Raw genomic sequence first — 15,834 nt, forward strand, 5'->3', positions numbered from 1 at the left:
CTCCACACTCCTCCCCGTTCACTCTTTAATTGAGTTATTGCCACCATTGCTGCCAGCCCCCTGTTAGTTTATCTTTCCGCCTCATGCCTTGTCTCCCATCATTTTGTTCCTCCATCAGGGTTTATCCAGAGAACGGCCTCTTTCCTGCAGAGAGGTAGTAACAGCTGCTTGCAACCTGGCCCTTGCTCTTGCTTTGCCTTTCGCCGGGGATACACCTGCTCGGGCTGAGTGGGCAAGCCCCTCGCAAGAAGCTGTCACGTCCTCCATAGCTTTATGCGGTGGCTGGTGGGCACGAGGCAGTAGTGGAGAGGAGGTACAGCGGGCTTGGGACTAGCACTTGGCTATCAGTACGGCACCACTTGCAGGGGTTGTGTCGCAGGGCTTGGTCTGCAGTCAGAAGAATGGGGATGCAAAAATTCCCAAGCCCAAAGGAGGGTCTGAGCTGCGTGGTGGTCAGCACGAGGTTCAAAGTTTCTCAGTGCAGTAGTAAGTTCTGCGTTGTGATTGCACCAACTGGGACCTTTTGGGCAGATTGTTGGAACTAGAATGCTCTCTACCTCTGCTCCACATCTCTGCAACACATGCTAGTTAAGTGTTTTAGCAGTTATCTGAGCTTCCCTGAAAGAGGAGGAAGAGAGAGGAGGGGAAGAGCCTTGAGTCTCTGTGGATTAGGGAGGGCATCTTTCAGCTACTGGATCTAAAGATGGTATAAAAGTAATGTGAGTGTTTTTGGAAAGGAGGGTCTGAGTCTGGGCTGGATGGAGATTCTGCTGAAATAGATTGTGGAAAAGTTTTTGACCTGCGAGTTTGTACTGCTATAAGCTGTGTAAGCAAATTCACATGTAGATGAGTGCATTGCTCTCAGAGGAGAGCGAAAAGGTACGGGGGAGACTCAAAGACTTAATTGCACTTCCCTTTCTTTTCTACTGGATCTGCAGTGCATTCCTCCCTCAAGAACTGATTGTGTCCTGAAACTAGTTGTAGGATGCACATGAAAAACTCGGTTGTTGGCTTGAGCAGTGGCTCCTGGTTTTGCTCTGTCCTCACAGGCAGGTCATAACTGGGTGCTCTCCTGATTGACTAGCACAGGTTTACTGGTACAGTTAAAATCATTAGACAACATTTTCTCCTCAAACTCTGACTGCTGCGGGGTGTGTCTGACAAAGCTGGACCTTGGGATGGTCATTTTATAGTTCTCATGAGCCATTTGTAAGCACAGACTGCATGTTTTGTACTGTCTTTCTTGTGCTGAAGTGGTGGGTCTTCAGCTGTCTTTGGAAGCAGAGAGAAGTCCCTGGCTGTGAGTGAGGGCAAAACAAGCTGCGATTTTTTTCCTCTTCCTCTCTTTGGATAAAACAGAGGTAAAATAAAGGTACAATCTCCCTTGTCTTGAAAACTTCTCTTTTGTGCTGGCTCAGCAGGAACAGCAGGATAAGGGAAAGGTGTTATGTTTCCCTATGAGATCACTTTGAATCCAGACCACTTATGTTTGTTAGGTGAGAGAAAAGACGACCTCTTCTGGGTTGAGGAGAAGAGGAAGAAAATTTCTGCTCAATTCTTTGAGGGCAGAATTAATTTTAAGAATGCTGACTGCTAGAGAAGGAGCTTTTCTCCTCTTCCTGTACACAGCTTTGTCCTATTGGCACAGCAGGTTTACAAGTGGCAACAAGATTGTTTCAGAGGTCAAAGAGAAAATGCTCTTTGGGATTCTGTTTGCTTGGTTCTGTTGAAAAGGAGGGAACAGGAGAGTTTGGGCAACATCCAAGCCAGAGCCTGCTCTGGTGAAGGATGCAATGTTTTGCCAACGGACCCGGTATATGTGCAGTAGCCATCAGGGAAAGATGTTTGCATGCAGTAAGTTTACAAAGGGCCAGTGCCATGTGCCAGGTGTATTCGGAAACTGTTCACACTGTCTTGCATTTTCTGACAGCAGAAGCAGTGTTTGGTTCTGCTGCTGTCACCCTGAACTCTCTTCTACCATATGGAAGCCCCTGGGGGTTCATCAGTTCCTTAGGTCAGGCCTGTTTTGAAGTAGCAAATACGCAGCAAGGCACAAAAAAGGCTATTTCAATGGGGGATCTCCATGTGGAGGAGGCAGTCGATAGCTGCTAACAAACGAAAATCACGAGAATTGTTTCCCAATGCTTATTTATCCCAGCATTGCCAGAGAAGGGGTCAGCTGCTCTTCAGGAGAGCATTGGAAAGAGCTCGCAAGCTCTTGGCACAACAAGCCCTGTTTTGAAATGGGATTTAAGCAAACACTGAGCTACGAAGTGGGTTAAAGTGCTGCCTGCTCTCAGCCACCCTGGTGACCAAGAGACTCAAGTGAGATTTGCTATTGCAAGGAGGGCCCGGTGTAAGTGAGCATGGGAAGGAATCCTTCCTCTGCTAAGCTTTTTGCCAGTATTTGTAATCCCACGTCTGTGAGCCCTAGGCATGGACCCAGGCTCCATGCAGCCTGCAGACTGCAGGAAGATGGTCTATCCTCAGGCTCTGGAGATGACTGGACCACTGATTTAGGTACATCTGAGAGTGGTCTTCAAATCAGTCCCTAAGACTGTTCTGAGCATTTCTATTCACTCCTCTTATAGTTCAACAGAAAGTACAGAGCGAGAGTCATTAGTTCGTTGCAGCACTGACAGTGCAGAGGAACCTGAAACTGTCTCCAGAGCTTCTATTTCTGTAGAGGCTGGCAGAAAGCTCCAATACCCCTGCTACTTTTATTTTTCATGCTTTCTTATATGGCCACATCCCTTTTGCAGTGCTATGTAATGTGCCTGAAATGATGTAGAGACCCCAAACCACAATATTCAGTCTAGTGAGACACAGTGAAAACAGAGCTGTCATATCATACAGCAGCCATTGGGGACCTTTCTAAACCTCCACTGGTGAATGGTATTTCCATGTGATTTTTTTCCAGTTCTGGATAAGTCCCTGCAGAGATGAGAGGGCTTGCAAAAAGTACAGCACAACACCTGCCCATTTCACATGAAAGTCAGAAGAAACTCACTTTTGTGTGGTAGAAAAGGCTGGAGATGATGCAAGCAACTCTGTATCTGTCGGATTTCCTTCCTGGTTTTATATATATCAACACTTTGGGTGAATGGCCAAGTTCCTGGTCAAACGTGCAGAGATTTACGGACTGACCCATCACTCCTATGTGATATGTCTTGAGAGCCAGGTCGCTGCACTGGGCAGTCCTTGGGTTAGTAGCTGGGGTGTTCACTGTCTGCAGAGCTGAATGCATCTCCCCAGCAGCTCTCCTGCATCCACGGCAAGCATCAGTTCTAGAAGTCCAATCCAAGGATCTCAGTGGTCTCTTGGCTCAATGCACATCCCCCCTCTAGGCCATGTTTATGTCAGTCTACAAGTGAGGAGTGTTAAGGATACACAGTCTGTGCTCCTACTTACAGCTGTCTGCAAAACTCACTCTCTGGTGGGCTCTGGACTGTACTTACACTTCTTCCTCTCCCCAGCTGCAGAGCTTTAGTACAGTCTCTCATCATAGGTGGTAAAGTTTACGCCATTGCTATTTTTAAGAGACTAAGTCTGCCCGTAAATAGGATGTTTTGTTGTTTACTTGAGTGTGTACTTTTGTGGTTGAGAACCATTATGCCAGGTGAAGACACTCCTGAAATTGACTCCTACTTCTTCCTCCAAGCTCAGTTTACCACTTCTGTTGCTGGTTTAATAGGCACATTGGAGGATCCAGAATTGTCTGCTAAAACTACAAATAGCCTCAGAGCAATGGTTGTAATTATAGCAAGGGTAGAAAACAGAGTACATCGCTCTTCCTGTAACTGTTATTCTTCTCTCAGGGACTGAGTAGATCCTCTGATCAGTTTAAGCACAAACGGTTAATTGAGCTAGTAGAACAGATAGTCCTAGCATCCACCATTCACTTTAGAAGGCTATTTTTAATTCTGTCTGGTGCCCCTCCTCTGGGTTTTGGCATGGAGGAAGCTTTCATTAGCGGTAACAGATCCTCCACACTTCGCCAGCTCACCTGCAGCTGTGCAGAGTGTTGTTTATAGCAGAACAATATGGACAATTTACCTCCTCTTCCTTTAAATAAGACTGTCCTAAAGATACAGTGTTCATTTAAATCTTTGTTGTGGTCTTTCTTTCTCAGAACCAGTTTGAGACGTTGCGATGGGGGAGCCGTTGCCGTGTAGGTGCACTTGCCCACGGAAACTTGTTACAGATATGTAGCCTGAATTTGTCTTAGCTGCATTTTGCCTTTATATCCCAAGGGGCCATCACTCTCTATGTCGTTCCTTTCTCACACCCGTTAGAGACTGGGAGGTAGTTATCCCATGTATCTGCCATGCCATAGCAGCTAGAGAGCTGGGCCAGATGTGATTTCTGCCCTGACCCAAAACTTGAGACTCCCAGCTCAGACTATGTGCACAAGCCCTGTAAATTTGACTTAACACCTGTGATCAGGTGTGTCATTTGTGTCACTCATGCTATTATGATTAATGCTATCCTAATCCCAGAGCACTTGACAAAGATTAATTAATTCTTACCACACCTGGGGAGAAGGAGGTAATACAACAGTGTCCCATCTGACAGGTTGCAAAGCTGCAAGGCAAACTTTGGGTTTGAGGCCAGAGCTGGGGCTCAGGGTGGAGGGAAGTCATGGGCAAGAGTGTCTGATACCATTTTGCTCCTTGGATGCTTATGGAGGCGGGCGGGGTGAGTGCTCTGGTGATGCGGGTAACCAAATGCCTTGTGGCTGGTTTAGCAAGAAGCTGAGCCCAAGCGAGCGCCCTGCTCGATGGGGCTGATAGGCTGGGCTCGGCACTGAGCAACACAGCGTCTGCTCCCATAACCTGCAAAGCTCTGTGCTGCTTTGTGGTCTCCCTGCACATATCAAGCCTCTGTGCACGTGTGGGAAAGGGCTAGTTTTGCTTGATATATAGGAACACTCTTGGGGCCACGGTCGTGATGCGGAGACAGATGCGAGTGGAAACTTCTGTTGCGGTTCTGCCATAGTAAGCAAAACGGAGGGGGTGCATCTACATGGAGAACAGTCTCCTAAATGAACATGTGCTTGCAAACTACACCGGGCCGCTGGTCCCCAGGCTGTGTCCCTGTCCCTAGCCTGCAGTGCCACCTGCAGCTGGCTCTGTGCAGCCACTGCCGCAGCGCCAGGCTCTCCTCCAGCTGTCAAACCCCTTTCTGGCCAACGGAAAGCTTTGTGCCTGGTGAATCCTGCCCATTTTCTCCTCCTGGGGTGTTTGGGTTTTTTTTTTCTGACGTTAAATTGGGATTTGCTGCAGGAGGAGCTGAGCAGAGTTAGTGGAGCAAATAGCAGAGAGAGAGCAAACTGTGCTAATGAGTTGCGAGAAGGTGACAATAATGACAGAGGGATGTTGCTCTGTCCTACAGACCTTCCTCTGCCTGGATGGCCAGGCTGTTTAGCCAGAACCAGCAAAGCTTCCTGCAGGTTGTGTGTATTGAGTTGGGGTCTGAGCTGGACCATGCATTGGAGCAGCTGATGCCAGTGCACAGGAGACTGTCCCAAGCCCCCCTTGGCCTCCAACAGCAGGGACTGGTTTGCTGTGTGCATCTGTGGTGGTGGTGGAGTTGCTTGGACGGCTCTGTCTGCAAGCAGAAAAGTGCGTAGAAAGTGAAAGGTCTCACCTGGCTGTACCCATCTCACCTGGCTGCTGGTTTGGTCTCCCTTCTCCTCACTCTGCCCAAGTTTCTGGCTCACGTCTCTCATGCTGGGGTCCCCAAGGTGTCCTGGAGCTGATCGCAGACCAGCAGGTGCTCGGGAGTGGTGACCTATTCTCTCAGGAGCGGGTGCTGACTCCGGCACACAGGCTGGTTCTTGTCCCCCCTGTGCAGGAGCTGACTCTGCGTCGGTCGACCCCTTGGTGCTGGAGCAGTATGTCGTGGTGGCGGACTACCAGAAGCAGGAGAGCTCCGAGATCAGCTTATGCGTGGGCCAGTTGGTGGATATCATTGAGAAGAACGAATCAGGTACAGAGAGTTTGACTTAGCAGAGGGCTTTGAGTCCACTCTGCATTGCAGAGCAGGGGCAGGAATAGCAATCGTATATTGTTAGTGTTTTCCTAATAGGACCTTAAGTAAAACAGCCTCACGCACCTCGTGGGAATGTCCTCGGATGGTCAATTGAGGAGGGATGCGGAGGGAGCAGCTGCAGTCTGCAGGCTGTCTGTATGAGCATCGACAAGACTTTGTGGCTGTCTCTCAAGGAAGGGTCTGATTACCCATGTGCTGAGCACCAGGCGCCATCTGTCTTTTACATTCTGTACTCTATGCTTCTTCATGCTGAAAAACTTGGATGAAGGGTCCTGAGGACAAAAGCTATCCCCAGAATTCGCCGGCTTGTTTTATTGACAGCGGGGGACACTCTCATGGTGCCCATGAAAGCTCCCGTTGTGCATTTGCAATGAAGCACCCGGCCATGGAGTGGGGGCAGGCAGCCAAGCCATTCACTTGCTTCTAAACTTAAGCTTGCTCTTAACATCTGTAAAGGGATTGAGTCATGTTGTGGGCCCAGCTTCTGGAGTTTGTTGAAAAGCAGAATTTATTCCCTGGAGTTAATAGAATTTGCTTAGGGGCAAGATAAATTGTGGAAATAGATTTTAAAATTCTGGAAGCCCAGTCCCTAGAGGATTAGATGCACCAGCAGCTGTGTTTGAGAAAGGGAAAATAAAAGCAACCCCGAAGCAAGTGAAACCTATTAGCATGGCCAATTCAAAAGATATGGCAAATAATTTATTCATCAAATGCCAGCCCTAGTTTTCCTTTCCATGCAGGTAGCTGCTGATTCCCTCCCCGACAATCTGTCTTTCTAAACGACACACTGGTGAGATTCTGAGGATAATGCTTGGTCTTTATTTCCCCCCACATAAATACACAAATACCTTGTGCTTTTAATAACTGAAGAGCACACATTTATTTTGATTGGACACCCGGGGTGGCCCAGAATTGTTTGTGGCCACTATGGAGTTGGCTTGGTTTCCGCTGGGAGAGCTCATGTTTTAATCCTCCTGCATTTGCTCTGAGCTTTTAAAATTTGCTGTTTCCACAAGTGTAAAGAAGGCAAAAGCACAGCAGGAGTCAGCTATCGATTTGCAGACAGTGTATTCATCTCTGCTAATTGGCCTGGGCTTGCTGACCCAGACTGAGGGAAAATGAACCATGAAGGGGAAAAAAAAGGAAAGCAAACACGGTTGCTGGAGCCATTCAGTTCTCAGTCTCTCCCATTTTTTGTGGGGAGGGAACCATACATTTCAACAGCATTCAGCTGCAATTCTCCTGTGCTGCTGCCTGTGCTCCCTTTCAGATAGCGCTTTATTCTGTTGCTTTGGGGTTACACCAGCCTCCCGTGCAGGCAGCATGGAGGGGGCAAAGCTCCCCAGGCTCATGGTTTGAAGGGGAGGAGGGAGTTTTGGCCGGTGGGAGCCATTGACTGAGCTGCCTGCTTTTTTCTTCTCAGGATGGTGGTTTGTGAGCACTTCGGAAGAGCAAGGCTGGGTGCCAGCAACCTGCCTGGAGGCCCAGGATGGTGTCCAGGATGAGTTCTCAATGCAGCCTGATGGAGGTAAGAACCTGCTGGAGACATCTGCCCCTGGTTCCTGGTGCTGAACTGCACTGAGCTACAGGGACTGCTTAGCCCTCCCTTATTTAGGCAGGGCAAGAGCCCACAGAAGGACAGACGCACACGTGCTGTTCAGTCATGCCTGCCCTTAATGGTCCTGCCTGCCCAGCACTCTGCTCCAGTGCTGCAACAGGAATGGGGCAGCTGAGTACTGGCATTGCAAATACTGGCCCTTCTGCTCCCTCACAGAGGGGCTGAAGGTGCCACCTCTAAGGAACGCCCAGTTCTGCCATCCCAATGCCTCCTTTAAGCCTCAGGGAGCTGTTTTACCTGTGCTGGAGGAGCAGCAAGGCTCACATCCCAGGGCAACTCCCTTGACTTCTAAACCCATGCAGAACAAAGAGCGTGCCTGAGCTTATGTTATGAGAACAGCACAGTTGCAACCTTTGGTTAAAGCAGATCTGAAATGCCTCTGGAGAATGCATCCTTCCCACTGTATGCTCAAAGCAGTGCTGAGGCTAGCTCAGCCCCTTGCCTGTGGAGATGGAGGGTGGGGGCTCAAACCAGGGAGGGCCCCCCGAGGGCTCCAATCTCTGTGCTACTCTGTGGTGTCTGCCCCATCTTCTCTTGGACCTGAAGCACCACCTTGTTATGTTCTCTCCTCGTTATTGTCCTTCTCCTGCTTCCCCAACATGCTCTTCCCAGTCCCATGGAGATACTGGTCTCTGCCCAGGCATGTTGGCCGCCGTCGGACTCTTGGGGACTTGTACAGCAGTGGATGGGGTCAAGGTGGACTTCATAGAGACTTTTTTGCCTGCCCACGTTTTGTGCTTGGAGCTGTGTTGTTCGCATGGTTGTTTGCTTTGCATGTGATGGACCCTGCTTGTGTCCTCAATGCATGCCATACGTGCCCCTCAGCATTCCATTAGGCCCACTCATGTCCATCTCTCTTTCCTATTCCTTCTAACTTTTTGAGGCCTGTTTTGTGTACAGAGGCTGGAGTTTCTGCTTTTCCCCAACACATGTATGCAGGTTTCTTGCAACTGCCGCCTTAGTTCCTGTAAGAGTTACTCCTCTGAACCATGGCCCTGGGATGGGTGGCTTAAATGGGATCAGGAGAAGAGCCAGCTTGATTCTGCTGGATGTGACAGGACTTTTTCTGCTTTGACTTATTTGCCTAGAGTGTATGGGAAATCAGGCCCTTCACGGGCTATGCTCCTCCAAGAAGACAAAGCCAGGAAATGTGCACAGTAGGGATGTACAAGTGTCCAGAGGTGTGGGTTTTGGAGGCAGACTTTCCCCAGAAATGGCCTTTACCCTATTATGGCGCAGCTTGAGCACAGGCAGTTGTTTTCCTGGGTTTGCTACAGAAGGGACAGGACAAAGGTTATAGAGAGGGGTGGATAAATGGACCTGTTTGCCTAACTTTATCTGCATGGCTGTTAGGATGTTTCCCCTTCTTCTTGAAGAGAAGAGCATCCGTATCCCTGCTTACTGTTGTTTGATCTAGTGGACAGGACATTAGATTCTTCTCCAGGTTTACCATGTGGCTTTGATCAATGTCTTGGGGGACCAAACTGTTGAACAGGGAGGCTCCTGTAGCCCTGCTGTTGTAAAGCGGCTTGAAAGCTGTGCACAAGAGCATGTCTAGGGGAGTTACTCCCCAATGTCTGTGGGATTTCTTTTCCTTCATGGAGGACAGTTCTTCAAAGGCTCTGAGAAAGAAATTTGAACTGAAATGGGTGCATTGAAGGGCTTCTGTGAAGAGCAGGTGAAAGGAGAACTGTCATATAAAAGATAGTCTTTAGTCCTGAGGGAGCGTAGGAACTGGTTTAGACAACTTCTCCTTGGACCAGACCAGCTCACCAAAGCTTACATTTCAAAATGCAGCTGGATTTGTTTTGATATACATTTCACTGGCATTTCTTTTATGAATGGTTGTTTATCTCTGTGTGTTTGCACTTGTATTATGACAGGAATTATCATTATATAAACACTTAACCATTGTTTGACCAACTCCAGGTTTCTGTAAAATGATATCACTGTGAAACTGCACTTTCTTTCCAACAGAGGAGAAGTACACTGTTATTTACCCATATACTGCAAGAGACCAGGATGAAATGAACCTGGACAAAGGGGCTGTGGTGGAGGTGATCCAGAAGAACCTGGAGGGCTGGTGGAAAATCAGGTACCATTCCTATCTCTTCTCCTTCCCTGGCACTGCAGCTGGAGCTGTGCAAAGCAGAGACATAATGTGCATGGCATGTACAGTCCAAAGGCAAGTCTGGAGTATGAGGAAGGGCAGAGTACCAGAACTCATTTCTGTCCATCCCTACAAATTAAGGCTAGTTGACATTCAGGGTTTCAGCCAATCATAGCTGTGGTTAAATATCTTTCAAATCCCCCAGTTTCCTGTGCTGGGAGGTGGACTGTGTCACGGCATCACATGCCCATGCAGTAGTGCAAAGGGAACCAGTGTGAGAGCGTTAGTATTACTTCATGGGCGGCTAATAGGAAAACCAGTGAGCGTCCTTGGAGGCAGACTGTATCCTCTGGCTGTGTTAGGAGGCTGCTGCGGAGAAAGGCTGTTGTCCAGGCCAGGTCTGCTGTGTGCAGGGTGTGCTGGCACCAAAGACTGCAGCCTGTCCCAAGCTGAGGCTTTTTTTTCTCCTGGAAGCTCATTCTCTCTTGTCTGTGGTCTAGCAAATGGCTGGACTTGAGCTGAGAGGGAGCACGTGCTGCCATTTTCTTAACCTTACATTGAACCTTTGATCTTGGCAGAACCAAAGCCCCAGCAAACCATCCATTGACTGTTTAAGCAGAGAGCTGCCATGAGAGCTCTAAAGGCAGTTACAAGCTCAGTAGCTGGTACCATCTGAACGTAGTGGCTGCAGCCCAGCCAGTGGGGGGCATCTCCAGCATGGCAGGGAGACTCCACAGAAGTGGTTTCTTAATCAGATCATGGCGCTGGTTTCTCTCCTAAACAGTGCAGATTTAGAGCAGAGAAGGGATCCAGGCTGCTGGGTTTGTGCTTCCTCCAAAGAACAGGTACATCAATCCTAGCAGCAGTGCTTCGGTTTCCCCTCTGCTTTTCCTGCCAGTGCACATCATTCCTGAACTGGTGCCATTGCTGAGGTGAAAGGGAAATCAGGCTTCACACTGTTCCCAGCCCTCAGCCCACTGGCTGGGGTTGCCGTCCACGGGAATATCAGTCATGGCTGGAGCTCTCCAGGTGCCCACGTGCCGTGGGCATGACATTGGCCAAGCTCATTTTGTCCAGATCATGCAGTACCTTCAGGCAATGAATGTCCTGAGCTCCTGGCTCCAGGGGTGTCCGTTGGCTCAAAACTGCTCAAGCACAGTGGGTAGCTCCTCTGGGAAGGGTTTATGGCCCCGGTGCGGTGGATCTGCACGATGACATTACCACTGTTGCCACTGCAGGTACCAGGGCCAAGAAGGCTGGGCCCCTGCTTCCTACCTAAAAAAGGGGAATGGAGAGATGTTTTCACAGAAGCTGGGAGGCTCCTCTGCTCATTCCTGTGCCTTGGATCTGGATGGCATCTCCCGGCAGCAGGTCATAGCAAGCCGAGAGAAGGATGGACTCACTGGCCAAAGGGATGGGAGATTTGACAGCCGTCCCCTGCCTAATGCTGACATCCGCCGCAGTAAGTGACATATCAGGAGGAGGCTGGTGGTGGCTGGTGTGTCAGCACAGCCTTTCCTGCAGGATTTTGGCTGATGTAATGTGGTGTGAGGGGAGGCATAAGGCTTGCAGGTCCTCTGAGCTCTGCAGCAAGGTCTGGAGGTGACATAGCACAGGCAGATGGGGCACAAGCACAGTGCTGCCCAGGGACCTGCTGAGGATCAGCAAATATCATGGGGATAAAAGCCTCCCCCTCCCAGACAGAGGTGCTCTCCTCTCTTCTGAGGCATTCAAAGTGCTTAGGCACATGGTTTAAGGGAGTGTTAGGAGTGGTTGGACTCGATGATCCAGTGGGTCCTTTCCAACCTGGTGATTCTATGATTCTATTATTTTAACCCTTCTGCATGCCAGGTCTTCTGGGACAGGCCGCTGGTGAAAAAGCAGTTTCGTGTGGTGACCTCGGATGCATATCCCAGCAGCACCTGATGGTGCAAAGCTGGTTCTTTTTCAGTGACCCATACCACTCAGGGCACTGGGAGACAGATTCCTCCTTCAGCTTCCTTGCCCATGGGGCAGATTTGGTGCTTGCCTTTCTGTTTTTCACTTGTCTTTTGTGGACACACATGACCAAACACCAGAAACTCAACAGCATCTGAAATTCTTCCTCCACAGAGTCACCAAAGATGAGGCAGAGACCCCCTCCTCGCCGAGATCTCACCATAGTAAGTGTCAGCTGATGTAGGAAAGCAGAAATGCCAAAGGGGGTTGTAGAGGAGCACTGAAAAGAAGCTCTGGTTACTGGTTATTCCTTGCCTGGGATCTTGCCATTGTACCAAGGGTTCTACTTATGATCAAGGCTAGAGTATGCATGCCGCTTCCATGCTGTCTTAAGACTCTTCTCTTTGCACGTGGTCTTCTAAATGAACTTTTGGCCAGTCTTTCTTGTAAGGCTGAGTTGCCATGGGGAGGCTGCAGACTGGCTCCCTCCTTCTCGGGAGGGTGACTTTGCTGTCAGCAAGAGCTCTGGCACTGTGCTATTTTCTCTCAGCCTGGAATGCTGGTTTGTGTTGGTGAGGGTTCTGCATGGGCACAGCTGACCTTCCTGGCCTGGCCGTGCTGAATTGTGTCTCTGCAGGGTAGTGGTCTGTGTGGATTTTGTCACAGCTTCTATAAAAACACACTGATGGGTTTTTTTTCGTTGTCATAGCCACGTGGTTTGAACCTGCCTAAACCTCCTGTCCCTCCTCAAGTGGAAGAAGAATATTACACCATTGCTGACTTCCAGACCACCATCCCTGATGGCATCAGCTTCCAGGCAGGAATGAAAGTAGAGGTGAGATTGTCATCTTCCCTTCTTACATCTTCACATCAGTGCAGTGCTCCAGACTCCCATTGCCTGGGAATCTGTTTCAAGCAGGAGTTCCTTTTCCAGGCAGGGAAGATGTGCTCACCATGGAATTCTTAGTGGAAACCAGGCATGGTGGTACATGTGATTGCCTCTGTGGGCTGTTAGCTTTCCAGAGCTCTCCTAGAGTGAGAGAGGAACCTGTATGAGCTCATGAATCTTCGGAGTCCTTGGTGCTCTTCGTGGCCTCCTGTCCTCCTAGTGTGTGGGTACTCTGTTGTCTGAGCTAGTGGAAATCAAAATCACATCACAAACAGGGATAGAGATGGTGTTTATTTCTTATTTAGACCAGGTGTAAAGCTAAAATCCCTTCCAGAACTGCTTTCCTATCACACTTGCTTTTACTGGCAGAATTCTTCTTGCAGGGATGATTTGGCTTTTCTAAACGTGAGCTATGTTTCTCTAAGAGGATTTTTCATTGATGGCTGCCCCAGTCATCTCCTGCCTGGTCCCAGCCCCACTTCTGGAGCACATACAGGCAGGACGGTCCATATCGCTGCCCGTTGATTGCTCCAACAGTGCCACATAGTGGCCACCACCAGTACCTGGCATCCCACTGCTGTCACCCAGGATGGTGACAGCTCAGCTGCAGCTCCTTGACATGGCTGTGTCATTCTTCAGTGCCATGGCATGCAGGTCCCCTTCCCTGGCAGAGGTCATTAGCAGGTTTGCCTCATGTTAGGATACCAGTCCTGCAATTCTATGGCTTTTGGTTACCGGGACAGGGAGGCACCAAGGCCACATACCACCCTGACATCACTTCACCCAGCATCCCCTCTTGTGCAGACAGGGCTCCTGTGTGGATCTGAGGTTTCCTTTCCGCTTGGCAGGTTATTGAGAAGAACCTGAGCGGCTGGTGGTACATTCAGATTGAGGAGAAGGAAGGCTGGGCCCCTGCCACTTTCATTGATAAGTACAAGAAAACCAGCAATGCATCCAGGCCAAATTTCCTGGCTCCGCTCCCCAGCGAGATGGCCCAGCTGCGGCTCGGTGATGCCACAGCCAACAGCACCACTAGCGAGGAAGCGACGGGACCGTGCCGTCCTCTGCCAGAGGCTCCTCCTAATGGTACAGACTGTGGTGGGAAGTGGGCCAAAGACTGGAAGGGGAAGGAGACTCCCGAGAGTGGGGACGTGGCCTTTGCCAGCAGCTACGAGGAGATCTCAGACCGTGACACAGAGGAGAAGCCCAGCCTGCCACCCAGGAAGGAGTCCATCATTAAATCAGAAGGCGAGTTACTGGAGAGGCAGAGGCCTCCTCCCAAGCCTCCGGGCATGATTTTGCCCATGATCCCACCCAAGCAGTCGGCAGCTCCAAAGGACAGCAAGAAGCCCGAGCTGAAACCAGAGAAGGGCAAACTCTTCCAGCTGAAAAATGAAATGGGACTGGAATGTGGACACAAGGTGTCAGTCAAGGAAGTGAAGAAGCCAAACCTCCGGCCCATTGTCAAGCCAACCAAGCCAAAAGCTGAACCCGTGGAAGACAAGCCTGAGCCCATCACCCAGAATCCATTCTTGAAGTCAAGACCTCAGATCAGGCCAAAACCTGCTGCAGTCCCCCGAACTGATCCACCTCCATCTGATGATAAACTGGACATTTGCAGCCTTCGGAGCAAGCTTAGACCTGCAAAGTGCCCAGAGAAGCCCTCTGAGCAGGACACCACTGCCAGTGAAAGCTCCTTCACTAATGCCACAGTCTGTTCAGAGGCTTCTGGGAGGTTTCAGGAGCGACCAAGTATGGAGAGCAAACCCCTTCCCAAGCCAGACAGCCTTGCTGTGAAAGAGGCACTGCCCAAATCTCCCCTGGGCCCGCCAAACACCCCGTGTGCCAGGGAGCCTCCACCACAGCGCCCTGTTGTGCCACCCCGCAGACCACCCCCACCGAAGAAAACAAGTGGTCCTTCCTCTTGCCCCCCGGTGGAGGTCAGGACCCCAGCACGGGAAGCACCTGAAATCAGGTCATCCCTGGTGCCAGGAAGGCCCATGCTGGTTCCTCCAAAAGCCAAGCCATTCCTCTCTGCCTCCGTCCAAGAAGAAGCCAAAGTGAAAAGCAGTGCAAGCCCAAAGGTCATATCCAAGCCAGTGGAGAGAGGGGAAGCCAAGGAGAGGACCTCAGCCCTGTTCTCCAGCCCAGACATCTCCAGGGAAGCTTTGTATGTGGCAGTGGCGGATTTTGAAGGTGATGAGGAGACCAACAGTTTTAAAGAAGGGACTTTGTTTGAAGTTCGTGAGAAGAACAGCAGTGGCTGGTGGTTTTGCAAGGTCCTGACTGGGGGGCCATGCTGGGAGGGCTGGATCCCTTCCAATTACCTACGGAAGAAGCCATAGCCGCTCCTCTGCTTGCACAGCTAGAGGTTTCCTGGTCTCTCACCTGAGTATTTAAATTAGCAGATTAATTTATAGTTTTCCATGAGGCTGGCTAAAAAACAAAAAAAAAGGTAATAATTGAGATCCCACGCCTTCCATCTTGTTTGCAGCAGCATGGAAGAAGCAGCTCGGTCTCCATTCCCTACCCATGTGCTCCTACCCCTACTTCTTCCCACATTCCCTCGAGCACTTCACTCCCGTGGCTGCGCTGGTGGCCCAGCTGTGCAGCCAGGGATGCTCTGGCCAAGCTTCATGGCATATGACCATTCTCCATGCTGGGGAGATGGACCTTAATAGGCATTTTTGCCACCTGTACGGGGGATTAAAAATATGACAGTAACCAGGGACAGGAGTGAATTGTGGCATGGTACCAACAAAGGAATTCTGGCCACGGAAAAGGATTTGCCTTTCCCTGAGGGTCAGGGTCATGGTAAAATGCTGCAAATCACTTGCTTAGTCCAGGTGTGTAGCAGAGCTATAGGGAATGTGGCAAAAAGGAGGAATGATTGCTGAGAACAGGGTCCCTGTATCTCTGCATGCATCTGCAGGCACAGGTGTTGTGCTCTCGTTAAGGGCTGTGCTTTGCTCCTCCTTGGCACGTGCCACGGGGTGATTCTTTGGTCCTTCCCTGCTCTATGACAAGTGTTAACTTCAACATCCTCCTGGTGGAAAAGAAAAATTAGGAAAATGCATACACAAATAAGAGATCCTCTCTGTGCTGATCCAGGGCGTTATGCAGGCTTCTCCCTTGAAGTATTGAACCAAATTACAAGAGGTGTTTTGCTTTGGTAGCTGAAGAATGCTATGCACAGAGAACCAAAATGACCCCAAAGGCCCTGGA

General features: G+C 49.9%; 1 protein-coding gene across 6 annotated transcripts in view; it reads left to right on the forward strand.

Annotated features, from left to right (window-relative positions):
• Positions 1-15,249, forward strand: part of SH3PXD2B (SH3 and PX domains 2B) — a 72,162-nt gene extending 56,913 nt beyond the window's left edge. Inside the window, exons 7-15 of one of the 6 annotated variants that reach the window (XM_054079563.1) lie at positions 119-154; positions 5,857-5,991; positions 7,478-7,582; positions 8,285-8,368; positions 9,650-9,767; positions 11,021-11,244; positions 11,895-11,944; positions 12,430-12,555; positions 13,458-15,249. In XM_054079563.1, the coding sequence (XP_053935538.1) occupies positions 119-154; positions 5,857-5,991; positions 7,478-7,582; positions 8,285-8,368; positions 9,650-9,767; positions 11,021-11,244; positions 11,895-11,944; positions 12,430-12,555; positions 13,458-14,954 (2,375 nt within the window). In that variant the 3' untranslated portion in view covers positions 14,955-15,249. The remainder of the gene's footprint in view (positions 1-118; positions 155-5,856; positions 5,992-7,477; positions 7,583-8,284; positions 8,369-9,649; positions 9,768-11,020; positions 11,245-11,894; positions 11,945-12,429; positions 12,556-13,457) is intronic. The other 5 variants (XM_054079565.1, XM_054079564.1, XM_054079566.1 and 2 more) reach the window with 5 other exon arrangements.
• Positions 15,250-15,834: the final 585 nt, after the last annotated feature.

This window comes from Cuculus canorus, chromosome 14 (genome assembly GCF_017976375.1).
Source record: "Cuculus canorus isolate bCucCan1 chromosome 14, bCucCan1.pri, whole genome shotgun sequence".
NCBI classification, from domain to species: domain Eukaryota; kingdom Metazoa; phylum Chordata; class Aves; order Cuculiformes; family Cuculidae; genus Cuculus; species Cuculus canorus.